The sequence below is a fragment of the Acanthochromis polyacanthus genome, chromosome 3 (assembly GCF_021347895.1).
Source record: "Acanthochromis polyacanthus isolate Apoly-LR-REF ecotype Palm Island chromosome 3, KAUST_Apoly_ChrSc, whole genome shotgun sequence".
Lineage (NCBI taxonomy): Eukaryota > Metazoa > Chordata > Actinopteri > Pomacentridae > Acanthochromis > Acanthochromis polyacanthus.
In genome coordinates this window covers 18,207,754-18,221,888 of record NC_067115.1, presented here as the reverse complement: position 1 = coordinate 18,221,888, position 14,135 = coordinate 18,207,754, and the positions used below count along the sequence as shown (strand labels likewise).

Here is a 14,135-nt window from a genome sequence, read left to right as displayed (position 1 = left end):
AGCATTTTGCCACACACATGTGCAGATCCCATAAGATATAAAATCTTAGGCCACTTTGCATTTTCATATGTTTTCAAGCATCTTTAACACCTCAAAAATGCAATTCATTTGACGAGAGAAAGTATAATAATAATAAGAATAACACATAATAGCGATGTTAAGAATTCTCTAGTTCCATTTTTTTTTTTACATATGAAATATTTTAAGTTTGTATTTTTTTCCAGTGTATTTCAATAAGATTTACATAACCCAAGTGAAAATGTGACGACATTCCTTTTGGAAAACATTTCAGGTACTTTCCTGCTGAGCGTTATTTTTCTTGGTACTCCTTCTTTCTTCAAGTCAGTTCATCCTTGATTCATGAGAATGGGTCACACAGACATACAGAAAACTCCAAAACTTAGTGTCTCTGGACACAGAAGCACTCGAAGAAACCAAAAAAATATAAACCAAGCTGCCTGCTGTGTAATCTTTACATCAAATATAACCAACAATATAAACTGAAGTCTTTAAGAAGTAAAACATATTTTCAAAACCAAACACTTGTCTGCCTGTTGTCTTGCATTGTATAAACAAAATTTAAGATGAACTTCTGTAATTAACAAATTAATTCAAATGAACTCCACCTCAGCATGATGTTATACACACATACAATACTGCTACATTGCAATAAATAATAATAGATAAAAACAAATAATAGCACTCATGATCCATTTCCTACATGTTGAATATTTATGTGCATTTCATTGATAATACTTACATAACCTAAACATAAAAAGGGAAGGTTTCACTGCAATTCTGGTCAAGGAAACACAAGAGGTACTTTCCTCTTGTGTGTTGTTTTTCTGGGTGTTCCTTCTTTGTATTCTAAATTTTTATTACCCAGAACAGTAAACAGCCTGTCATTTCCTTAACCAGTCATGTCAGTCAAACAAACACAGGACACATTTGTGGCATTTATAAGAACACCATCAACATTTTTTGTAGATTATATGCACGGGGAATTGTCTGTTATGTAAGTGATGTTCAGTAAGACTGCACCAAAGACAAGTCACTGGGAAATGGCATGATATCCTACTGATATAACTGCCCAGCATCCTATCTTCACATTTTTAACTCAAGAAAACACCTTCTGGATGTATGGCAAACAGTGAAATTGCAGTTTAGATCCACATTTGTTCATGTAATGAAGACTTTAAAGGAATTTAATCACCCAACATTAGTATCTTGAGTTGTGGTGTTGAACAATGACTAGTAAGTAATGAAGTGTAGTTCTACATTTAGGCGTTTCTCCAAAACATTGTGTTGTCGAAGTGAAGTTGACCTACTAGACATTGGTGTGAAATTTTGTCAGGATTTGTGTCAAATTTCTTCAGTTATGGTTAGAAAAGACATTTTGTAAGGTCACAGAGGACTTGACAGTTGGCCACCAAAATCTGTTCAAATTTGGAGAAAGAAGAAAACAACAACAACAACTGCAAAAGGATGTGAGGTCACAGTGTACTTGACATTTGACCATAAATAGTTACTCAGTTCATTCTTAAGTCACAACGTGTGGTAGCATATGGTCACAGAGAGAAACCAAAAACAGATTATCTCTCGGCACAGCTGTCTCAAGCATAGAGGAATTATAAAACAACATTTTGAACCAGGAAACTCATCACAGACAGATTAATGTTTTAGGTGGAATATTCCTTTTAACCAGCTCCTCAGGTCTCTGAGGATTTTGGATGGAATACTCAGTTAAACCAACATTTGAGGTGCATGTCCAAGGATTTTTGGTGGAATGTTCCTTTAAGGTGGATGTGTGAGGACCTTGCAGGTGGAATACTTCCTGAAACCAACCTTTTAGGTCAATGTTCAAAGATTTAAGGAGGAATATTCCTTTAAACCAACCTAAATTAAATCAAAGGAAAAAACATTCAATACAATAAAACTTTTAAAAGGAAAATTAAACATTAAAAACAATTATATTAAACAGACAAAATATTTAATTACAAAATTAAACAAAAATATGAAACATCAAAGATGAAATATTTTAGATAAAGATTTAAAAAATACAATTAAACATGAAGATTAAACATTTATAAAAAATACAAAACATTTAATTAGATTATTAAACCTTTAAAAAAAATAAAATTAAATGTTTAATTTAATTAGAAAATGTAATCTTAAAGATAAAACTTTAAATAGGAATTAAACAGAAAATACAACTAGACAATTCCCGCTCGTGGAAACCGCGGGAGGGGCTCCAGTCGGGCGAATGAGCTTATTTTGAACAAATATCTCAGACTTTATGAGCTTCAGCACCTATAGCAAGATATTTTAACAGCAAGCAACTCAAGAGATCCAGAAGTTTGAGAGAGTTAGCTTTAGTTGAGTCAAAGAACATGTGGGACGCTAACCTAGCAAACATTTCAGACTTTTCTCTGTAAATTCTGAGAAATTATTTACTATTTAATGACAGAGCTACACATCTGAACTCAGTCTTATTAAAATAGACTCTAATTCAGGGTCATCCATCCATTTTAAAGTGCAGTTACCCAAAATGTTTGTTGCATGAGCTCCAACAAAACCTGTCCAGGTCGAAGTCCGCTTTGACAAACAGGAAGTGGAACATTCCAAGCAGAATTATAGAGGGGGAACCGGACTGTACTAAGAGTGGTCAAGTATTGAGGGGTGTTTTGTGGGTTTTTAAGGCTGAAAATGATTATTAGTGAGACCTTTGGAGGAGATATTCATTTGCAGTTAATGAAAGTATTTCAAATCTTGGAGTTGATGGGGTTTTTTCATACCAAAGGCTATACTATGATGTTTCCTAACAGACATACGATGCTACTCGGTTTTTATTTTATTTTATTGAGCCAACTGACTGAACGAATGAATGAGGACATCAAATAGCGTGTGTGGCTAAAAGAGGGCGGAGACAGAAAGAAACTTGAGGTTTACTGGGAAAAACCTGCTCCTGACCAGGGGCCTCATTTATAAAGCTTGCGTATGCACAAAACAGGGCTAGAAAGTGGCGTAAATCACAACCTTTGCGTAGAAAGTGGCGTAAATCACAACCTTTGCGTAGAAAGTGGCGTACTCTGTGTAAGTTGTGATTTCTAAAAACAAACTTGGCGTGAGAATGTGCGCACCGGTGCACCAACTTTGATGCTTGCTTACGCGCATTTTGGAGACACAGGGAACGGCAGTGCCTGAGGGTGAAGTGGTGAATTGAAACCAGATTGGTCTCAAACCTTTATTGTTATCACATATTAGACTTGTAGAGCCAGATAATCATAAACATGACCAGTCAATACATCAAAATAATTTAACAGAGAAAATAATCATTTTACATGCAAAAAAAAAGTGTTTTTAAAGAGTTTTTAGCTTTTGTATGACAATCTATTCCAGTTTTGACCTATTTAAGCTCGATGGCCCTTGATTTGGATCTGGTTTCATGTGATTCAGGTGCAAGAAAAGACAGTGGAATATCCATTTTTAAAAATTCCTTCATTTTTTGCATTTTCACAAATACATAAATGTATTTGTGTTTTGTTTTCTGAATTGTAAAATCTTAAAATACAGTAAACTGAATCAATGAACACTATTAATCATAACATGGTTTGTCATTTGATATGCAACTTAATACTTCTTACAGAGGAAGTCAAACTATGAAACCTTTAATATTTATGACTATATGAGCAACAATCAAACACACTTACCCACCCCCAAAAATGTATATTATTTATACAACACTTAAAAGCTGTAACGGTTCCACCTTTCAGTAGAACATTGCACATCTATTTAGAATCCCATCACAAGTAAAATAGATTTTTATAGGGAAGACTCAGAGAAAGCAGCCTTTGTACACCAGAATTTTTTTTTTTAAAACATAATTAAAACACAAAATATTCCCTATAATACCCTGGGCATATTCCAAAATGAAAAGCCCCTCCCCCTGTAACAAGCATGTCAATACTAGGATTCTTCAGGGAACCATAAAACAAACAGAATCCAAGTAAGGACATTACAAGCTACTTCACTTAAAATAAAATATCCTCCTAATGCAACAGTGTTTCTCAAGTCAGCCACCAAGATGCACATTTCAAGAGGTGTAACTACCTGCTGCAATTCCTAAATTGCCTGTAGAAAAATATTATTTGTAAGAAAGAGGTTCAAAATCCATTGCAGCTTCAGGCACATTAGCTTCACCACTCAGCTATAATGTGCTGCACATTTACACACCAGCTGAAATGTAAATATATAAATTGTTTAAAGCGACATTTTATGCATTTAAACCAAACATTATACGAAAAAGATATACATTTCTGTAAACATAAAGAGGAGTCAGTAAAATGACAGAAAACAGCCACCACCATCTTCCTGCAGCAGTAATTAGAAATAAACAGCTGAAGAAAAACAACAAATCTCAAATAAGTGACATGATTATAGTTTCATATTTACTGTGTAATGTCCCTTTATTTACTTCCAAAAGGCAGAAACCACAACAGTGACCCAGACAAAGTGTGATATGCCCAAAGCGTGCCCTCCGGTGGATGTTGTGTTAACTGCAGCTGTAGTCAAAGGAACTGCAGTGGTAGATTCTCTTGCCTGTCCGACACATGTCCCCACGTTTCCTTCTCTATCCACAGCAGTCAGCTCCACATTCGGTGAACAGCAGGAGGCGTTGTAGGTAACCACTGTGATGTTCTCACCTCCAGCTCCAGCCACTGTGCTGGTATTGAGAGTACCGTTCCCTTGACGGACGGTGATGCCGTCAATACCAGTTCCATTGATGCCATCAGTGAAATTTGCGATGAATTCCCACTGGGAGGATCCACAGAGTGATGAAGAGGAACAGTTTTCTGATGTACTGACTATCTGGCACACTGGGCGAGTGACATCTGTTACCTGGAGACACAAAGAGATAGAAATGATTAAAGTAAAACCAATTCATTTACTTTAGTTATGTATTATGGGAAATTGTGGCACATTATGACTCATATAATAAGAAGCAAACAAACAAAAAAAAAAACACCAAAGACTTCAAATCAAATTCTAAAAGAAAAAATTGTCAATCTGGCTTTAATTTCAAAGTAAATAAATTAAAAATAATGACTTTACTTATTGGGCGATTGTTTATTAAAGCAGATTTAACAATAATGTCGAAAAATGTTGCATACAAATTTACACCAGACGACCAATTCTTTCCTCTTACCTTGGCAGTCACAGAAAACCTGAGTACAGCATAATTGATGTCAGTAGCAGCAGCATTTTGTGCCTCAATGGTAAGAGTCACATCTGTTCCTGATGCAGCGCTGGCTGGAACTGTTAAGGTAATGGTGCCGTTTGCTTTACCACCACTGCCTGCTTCAATAGTCACTGTGCTAGGTGAAGTTGAAGCGTAACTGCGGTCGTTGTTAGCCTGCACAGTGAACGTCCCAGTTGCAGAGTCATTTACAACTCCATTGGTAGTTGTGGCGACTATAAAGGGAATGGAGACAGTGGAGCCTGGCTCAATATTGGTGTTGTTGACTTGGGTCTGGACAAGTGGAGGGAAAGGAGAAGAGAAAATAAGTTGACGATTGACATGATATTTTTGCACTGCACATAAAAGTATCTGTTGATATGATTTTGAAAGTCAAATGAAGGAAGATTTACATATGATTATACTGGTACCACTCATTTAAGTATATGAAGATATAATTGGTCATTTAACATTTAATCCGATGTTCAAAATGTTTATTTTATAAATACTGAAGCAAAGAATGCATCACTGAGAAACGCTGTGCCTGTTCTTACAGTAACAGAGATGCTGGTGGTCTTGATCTGTGTGGAGGCTTGTCTCTGGAAGGTGCTTGATGTGGACCTGGAGGTGGAGTTGATGTCCTCTCCTTTGAGGATAAGCACAAAATCACCTGCAGGGACTCCACTAAATGTCACCAGGTAATTCCCGCTTCCAACCGACTGTGTAGGTCAAGAATGAGAAAGAACGTTGTCTTGAAATGGAGAGTAACAGAAAGTAAAAAAATAAGAATTTGACTATATGATCAAACTAGTGCCAGGACTGATTTTGTTTATATGTATAAAACAGTAAACAATAATGTAAAATATATAACATGCAATAGTTGCTGTGGTGTGGTCCTTGAAGTTTACAGCACATGACTTGCCTGTATTGATCCATTGACCTCAGTTGGCACTGAGCTGTCAAAAAGAGAGACCTCTGTGACATTTATAGTGTCACTTCCTGTCACTGAGACCAAGATGCTGGCATTACCCCCTGAAAGTTGTAGCAAGAGAGAAAGGTAACATAGATGAGTATACCTGGGTGTGTCGAGGCACTACTCTTAGACCTGAACACAATCTGTGCAGATAATAAAGACTGGTAGGCCTAGGACTAGACACAATAGTTCAGTATGGACTGTATTGATTATATCATGATAACGGGCACTATAACATTTTCTGGGACAATAAAGATTTGTAAAAGCAGATCCTGTTTCTTTTAAATGTTGTTCAGGAAAATGTACAAAAAGATAAATACTGCAATCCAAATTTCAAAACTTGTATTTTAAATCCATACCACACCTGCCCATACAACGTACACACTGTTTCATACAATATGTATGTAATGGTGCATACTCTTTCCTCATGATGTTGTGCCTGAAACTTCACTTTACAGTTTGTAGTGTGAAATGAGTTGTCAACTGTCTGTGTGCTCACAGCAGCTCAAGCTTGTTTACGCTCAAATAAAACAGCATGACATATGTGGCATAACTACAGAGGTTTGTGGGTCAGACTGGCCAGAAAAGTATGTTGCCTTGTAAACCAGAAAGTCCATCAAGGAGTAGAAGGACTTCCTGGTATTTTTGGCATACTGCATTTGACATAATATATATTGGGGCGCACTAAACCTTGTTCTGACGTACTACAGAGTCTTGTGGTATAGGTACTGAAATGTACCTTTCATATGAAAGGTGTACCATATGATACCTGCACAAGCCATAAATATGGAGAAGACAGTAACTATAAAATTGGTCTGACCTGAAAGAGGACGTCCCTCCTTTAGACTGAAGTCACCGTGGGCTCCCTCATGCGCTTCCACAAGGTTATAAACAATGTTCACTGAACTTTGACCTGATGTACACATAAAGGAAATAGATCAGAAATGCTATAGTATTCAAGTTCAACAGCAGACACAGGCCTGCAAAGTCAAATCTTTGAAGACAAATGCATGATCAATGTCTGATGGTAAACTTTATAATATTACTGACCTGTGACCTTTACAGAGTATGGGTTATTAGAGTTAATGCTGATTTGCCATAATCCTGTTTGATTGCTAGTGTTGATGCTCAAACGTCGTAAATTTCCTGCTGTGGTGAAGCTAGCCAAAGGACCAGAGGACTGACTGGAATTCTGAGATTCACCTGGAGGAGGAGGAGACGGTCACTGTTGTCCACCAGTACAGAAAAATCTAAAATGTATTTTCAAGGGAGTAAAAGGCTTCATGGAACAATCAAAACTGGCCTTAAAATAAGAAACACTAGTGAAAACGACACCTGTGGAGCCGGTGAGATTGAAGGTGAGCGACGAGGCGCCTGTGATGTAGACGGTTATGTTCCTTAAGGAGTCATCAAGGGTAAAATGAAAATTATCAGGCGTTCCAGGATTTTTCACAATCTGAAAAACTGTCACCTAAAAAAAGAAGGAACACAATCTTCACATTTACAGTGTCATCTTCAGGCAGATATGGTTTTCTTGTTCAGCGTATTACCATGGCGCTGGAGGATGAATCTTCTATCACGCTTGTGACTGCAGAGAGGTCCGTCTTGGTGACCTCAATGGTCTGACCTCCAGAAGCTCGAGCTAGGTCACGGTACAGCTGGGCATCTGACTGACTCATTGCACGTGGAACCAAACCCCAAGCACTTCTGCGGCGCCGTCGACTGGCCAGGACGTCTGTCAGCATGAAAGTAACCTTAACGCATAAAGAATACAAGTGTGTAAAGGTTAAATTAGTCTTAGACACGTTGTACAAATAATCAATTGTTTGTGTGATAGTTTCTTCCCCGCGGGTTCTGAAATTTTAGGAGCAAGGATGGTGAAAGCTCAACTCTTACCACAGACTTGGTGCTCTCTATAAGGGCTGTGATGGTGTTTTTCAGATATGCATCTTTAGCTGGAGCATCGGTGAAGACAAAGATCTCAGAGGCGGATGGAGCCGCTGTCAAGGCAAGCTATTAATTACATACAAGACAGAATAAAATGTTTGGAATTATCACTCAAAAACACAACGGGTAAACTTTCTTGTGATTAGGAAGGAACATTTCTGTATATTATTTAGTAGTGAGGACAATTGTAATTCAATTTGATCTCTTTAAGTAGTATTGTGTCCTGACAATATGACAGCTTTAGTGTTTTTGCTTTACAAATGGTTCCTGTCCAAACTGAATATTATAAAAGTGGCCCAATAATGGAAAAGAATTCACTGTATTGTTACACACCTGCAGGCCAGACAAACACAGCTCTGGTACGTCTCCTCCTCCACTTGCAGACAGCTTGTTGATGCTGTCTTTGAAGACATCTGCATCGGTTGTCATAAGCAGAGGCCCAAAACCTGGATATAGCAAACATATTCAAACATATTATTATTCATTTTTGATGTGAAAGCTTGAACTCAATCGCCAAATGGTGTCAGAGACAACATGAAGTCCAGCATAAGGTCTTTACTATTTTGCAATAAACTACAAATTCCACATCTGTGAATTTCCTACCTGGGTCATTAAAAGGTACCAATATGTAAGCGGCGGGTTCCTGTTCAGTTCCCCTCTTGCTGTCAATGATCTCAAAGGAAACCCTCTTTGCTTCAGCAATGTCGTCACTCATGCTGCCTGTGGTGTCAATGACAAAACACAGCACAGTTGACTGGGAGAGGCCCATCAACCTGCAGGAACAAGAGAGAAAAGAAATATTCATTTGCCTTTTCATAATTATAGTGAGCCTTTCTCATCTGGATTATCCTGAAGAAGCATGAATAATTTATCTGGCAGTGATCAATGACTACTATTCAAGCTCATACTGTCACTCAGAATCAGTCTGGAATATGTTTTAGCTTTTTTGGTAAGTGAGGTGAGTTAGTTTAATTGTTGTGACTATTCTGCATTTTATATTTATAGTTAATTGACATTACTTTGTAAAAATCTGTCTTCCTTCTGACATAGAAGAATATTTTTGTAAATTGTAAAAAAAAAAAAAGCCAAATTAAACTGGTCATGTTTTAACACGAAAAGCAATACACAGAGAACAACTCCAAGGGGGTAAGTAGTTGTCTGAAATGTGACTTTGTTTTCTATTGCTTTTCAAAGACTTGTACTCTTTTTCGATGCCTTATTATTGCATAGCCTTGAGAACAGTCACTTTGCATTTCACTGCACTTAATGTATGAGCATGTGACAAATAGAAACTCTTGAATCTTAATTTCGATAGGCACTGTAAACTGGCTCAGGTAAAGCTGGCCCATACCGCAGAAAATTCTTGTCTCCAACAGCTACTCTGATGTCCTCCAGCAGCTCCATAGTGGCATTTACAGCCACATCAGCTGCTTTGTGGTGAAGCGAGCCGTGACTTGAACCAACGGTATCTTTATTGATGCCCCCTATAGGATCCCGCTTGCTCGTCCGGTCAAATGTCCCCCCGTGGCTGCATTTACCTTGGATCACAGATAATTATTATTATGTAATCTAGATAAATCCACACAGTATAAATGGCAGAAAACAACACTAATGCACATAATTCCTTAAAGTTACCATCAGGTTTTGCTGAGGAGAAGAGATTGAAATAGCCTGAAGTGAGAAGACCCTGCTGCAGCACGTCGGGCAGGATGTTGTCTGTACAGTTAGCTCCTGTGCAGTTTCTGCAAGTTGAAATATTTGGTCCTGCAGCGAATTTGTCAAAGAAGACAGAAATAAAAGCAATCACAAAACACAAGTCTGCAATTCATCTGTATTTAAATTAAATCAGAGTCTAAAGTGTTAATTTCCATTACTCCATAAACTGTGACCACTGAAGATTTTTAAATCGTTAAATCTCACACACCGCAGTAAACTGTAGGCCTATGTGTTGACTAAATCAGAAAATATATTGTGCAACAGTACTTATTTTCATGTGGAATGTTTTGTTTGAGTGGGAATGTAAAGAATTTCTTGACAAACAGGTCGCAGCTAAAATGACAATGTGTCGACTGTGGTTTTTCACTAGAGCGTATACAATCCATATGTCCAACTATGCAACTATCTTGTGAAAGGCCTTGTTGTTGAACACACTGAAACGAGTGTCCTACCTGCCAGGTTATCAAGAGCTTGGTCTGGTTTGATGAGAACACTGTATGGAGCATTGTTCCCCAGCTCCACCCAGTTACTGTGACTGTAGAAATCCTGAATATACAAAATATTAAAATGCATTTGCAACATCACAATAGCTTTTTTGGGGTTAATTATGTTTCAACCAAGTTTCTTCTAGAAACAGGTGACTTATCTTACCTGTAGGGTGTGACACACTCGTCCTAGAGTCCACCTTCCAGCGACAAAGTTCTCCAGCTTCACACTTTTCTTCACAGCGGACACACCTCATCATCAGAACACATGATAGAGTTAGGGGGAAGCTGAACTAGACCAGATGTAAAAATATGCTCACGCTCTCAGCTTTAATTAAAACTTGTTCTCGATGCTACAATAACTATCCTATTATGTCTTCTTTAATCATGTGATGCCCTCAGTTTCTGCCTCCAGTCCTCATTTGCCTGCAGTTTTTCTTGCCTTGTGTGTTTTATTGCAGAAGTTAAGATGAGTGAGTTACAGCCTGGGGCAGCTTCACCAGCTACAGTTTATCAGGATCATCAAACCTGCTTCAGATGCTCAGCGATCCATCTCCACTCTGCCAGAACAAAGACTCTGTTCATGCTGTCAATCATGCTTTAACTATTACTTGTTATTTGCCATTCTGTTACCTATTATGCTTTGATTAACTCCTGTTTCCCTGCACTTCCATCGGCGATTCAGCTCCACTTCCTAGTCCTCTTGCCTGGTTTGTTTTCCTGATCACAGCTTTGTGGATCCCTCTATGTTTGGCGTCAGCCCCGGGTTCCCATATACAACTTCAAGCCTCAGGCAAGGGTGAGCAGCCCAAGGCCCATTCCAGTCCTAAGCACAACGTCTGGCTCTCAGTTTGCCATCCCAACACTTAGGCCAGACTCAGTCTCAGGCTCCAAGCAACCAGCCTAAACTTTCAGCTATAAGCACTCAGTAACTAGCGGTTAGACCAGATTTTCTGCTCTTTCTGCTGACTTTAGAATAAACACTTCAACTATTTCTCTGCCTCCATGCTGTCTGAGCTTGTGACCACTAGCCTTACTGTATTCTGAAGTCTTGTACAGCATGTTTACCTGTCATAAGTCCTGTCTTAAAAGAAGATTTTAATTTAAAAAAAATGAACAGCAGTGAGGGACTGACTGATTCATCCACAGAAATGTGGTCTGATTTACTACCTTCACTACACCTAACACCAAGCTCAGGATAGAAATCACCACAGAGACTTCCCATGTGTTGAAGTCCTGAAGTTTAAACTGTTACTTTACAGCATTTTTTTTTAACCACTTGGCCAAGCTAGTTGGCTAAACTGCATTTGTGGAGGTTTGCTGGTTCATTTGATGTCAAATTTGCAACTTATCATGACTCGGACACTTAATTTTTCCACCTTTAAATTAAGGAAGTGTGTTACAAAATCAGAAATTTCCGTTTAACATCTTTGTGCATTCTGCACTCTCTAAAGGGTTTCTTATGATTTTTGAAACATTTGCCTGATTCGGGTGCACATTTAGATACGTATAAACATGAATGTTTGGTAATTATTTCATAGTTGTCTTGTCAACATTTGCTGTGTACCTGCTGTAATGATATCCCGTCCTCCCTCAAATTTCTCATCATCGAAATGGTGATCCTCACTCAGTGCATAAACCACATCCACGATTGCATTGCTGAAGTACATAGTGGCAATGGAAATTTGGAACGTGACAGTGGAGAGGACAGACGTAGCTGTGGAGGAACAAGCCCTTTGCACCTTATCTGCTGACAAGCTGTCATCAATCTGGAGAGAAAGTAATCACAAATAACTGATTGTATGTTTAAAAACTAAAACATAAAGATCTTACGCCTAATATCATTCCCTTTGCAGATTGTCTGATTCCAAGATTTAGAAGTCCTTAAAATTAGTGCGGGTGTCTTATCTCCGTCAAAAAAAAAAAAAAAAAAACTTTTCCGGGTACTTTTTGGGAAGTAATCTATAACATGACATAGTGATTTAGATTTGTCAGGATTCAGCTTGTTGATTTGCGAATTAAAACATGATTGGACTGGATCCCATTATGAAAAGAAAATCTATTATCTAAGTACTTGAATGCATCGATGCTCCTCCATTCTATCTTTTTCAAAGCGGCTTTCCAACTCACAGTCAGGCTGAAGTCCCGTCCCTCAGAGGCAGCAATATCTCGGCAGACCTCAGCCGTCTTTCTGAGTGCTGCCATTTGTGTGATGTGACGGTGAGTGGTGGAGCTTCCATCAAACGTGAAGAGTGGTTGGAAGCTCTGTAGGGGACCAGGCAGACAGAGGAGCAGCACCACCACCATAAGGAGCACGACTGTCCGTCTGGCAGTCATGATGGAGGTGGACAGGTGGATAAAGTTGAAAGAAGAACTCTTGATGTATACTGCCTTCTGTATTGGTATTGTTACAACAGAGACGGCAGTGGGCTGTCAAAAACAGAAAACAGTGCGGTGGAGCGTGGAGAGATTCCTGGCAGCAGACCAGGTGTAACAGAGCAACAGCTCGTTAGTGAAAACACCTGAAGAAGAAAGAGAAAAACAAAATGAGGCAAGAAAGTGGGAAGTTGGGAAATCATGTGAGAATTTTACAATCTTGCAGGATCAGCACAAAGCATTAGTCCTCCATGATACTGTGAAATTACATTAAAATCAAGATTATGCTTGTGAAGTTTTAGGATTAGTATAGAGAAAGGAAGTATTGTCAAGCACCAAGATCTCTGCTTCTATAATTTTAACATAATTATCACGAAAATTACTTTACAGTATCTCATCTGCTACTTAGAATATTGTCAATCACTGTTAACCTAATCTGAAAGGCATTGTTTACTGATTTAATATAGAAGAAATTCACATGAAATGGAAAGACAAAAATGCTAATATTTTTTAAAAGTTGTGGCATAAAACATTAAAATGAAAGAGTTACAGATCCTACAAACATAACTATAGTTACAGAAGCTTAATTTGACACTTTTGCTCTTACCTGAGTCTTCTGCTCTTTGCTAGCCCAGTCTTACTCAGCAGTTGGCACCTCTTCAGTGTTCCTATGTTAAACTTGGAGATTTGCGCTCTGGTAGATTATATTGTGTGCAGACGTGTTTTCTGCGTTATCGGAGAACTGCAGGGGCGTGTGTGTTTGCTCTCACAGACAGTGTGAGTGCCTTTATTCCTTCCTCTTTATAGTTGTGTCTTTAGCTGATGAATAGAATTCTGTGGGAGAACTCCCACACGAGCTGCATTTTTTTTGTGCAAGTGCATGTTTGAGTGATAACATCTGCGTGCATTTTTGTTGTCAGTAACGCATTTCTACAAAATACAAATGACCTTTCTCGTAGCAAATGCAAACGTGTTTGACAGCATCCATCCATCCGTCCATTTATATATTCATTTCAGAGCATCAGGTTAACAATACATTGAATAAAAAACATACAAACACACCATTCAGATCCATGGATATTTTGTTTTAAACACAGAGTTGGAGGAGGGGCATGTTTAGACGAGCATAATTCAAAACCCCCATAATAACACCTTTCGAAAAGTTACACAGATAAGATATCGTATCTTGTTTGCTCTATACTTTAACTGAAATTCAAAAATCCCACTTTCTGATTTTGAGGGGAGCTAACATGCTACAACTATTTCTTGACTGGGAGTTCATCTGCCTTTAGTTTTCACATCAGCTCCAAAAAGGAGGTACACTATTATTTTCTGCTTGAGTTTGTGTGAAGTGAGTCATGCTCCTGCTGCTGATGAGTAACCTTGTTCCTCCACAAACCCA

At 38.3% G+C, this 14,135-nt stretch overlaps 1 protein-coding gene across 1 annotated transcript; it reads right to left on the bottom strand.

The window, feature by feature from the left end:
- Window positions 1–3,791: 3,791 nt before the first annotated feature.
- LOC110969623 (von Willebrand factor A domain-containing protein 7-like) lies at window positions 3,792–13,490 on the bottom strand. Its single transcript, XM_051945373.1, has 18 exons — window positions 13,341–13,490; window positions 12,488–12,879; window positions 11,925–12,126; window positions 10,524–10,609; window positions 10,325–10,418; window positions 9,792–9,920; window positions 9,508–9,694; window positions 8,760–8,929; window positions 8,490–8,602; window positions 8,106–8,222; window positions 7,760–7,963; window positions 7,545–7,680; window positions 7,260–7,412; window positions 7,030–7,122; window positions 6,159–6,268; window positions 5,791–5,955; window positions 5,207–5,530; window positions 3,792–4,899 (listed from the first exon to the last, which is right to left on the bottom strand). Exons 2-18 carry the CDS (start codon window positions 12,692–12,694, stop codon window positions 4,471–4,473), a joined length of 2,919 nt encoding a protein of 972 aa, XP_051801333.1. The 5' UTR covers window positions 12,695–12,879; window positions 13,341–13,490; the 3' UTR covers window positions 3,792–4,470.
- Between the last annotated feature and the right edge of the window lie 645 nt (window positions 13,491–14,135).

Coding starts and splice junctions, on each gene's coding strand:
- LOC110969623 (XM_051945373.1), bottom strand. CDS start 12,694: ATGACTGCCAGACGGACAGTCGTGCTCCTTATGGTGGTGGTGCTGCTC. Junction 8,603..8,759: donor GGTACCTTTTAATGACCCAG/GTAGGAAATTCA, acceptor TGCTATATCCAG/GTTTTGGGCCTCTGCTTATG. Junction 5,531..5,790: donor CCACCAGCATCTCTGTTACT/GTAAGAACAGGC, acceptor CCACTTGTCCAG/ACCCAAGTCAACAACACCAA.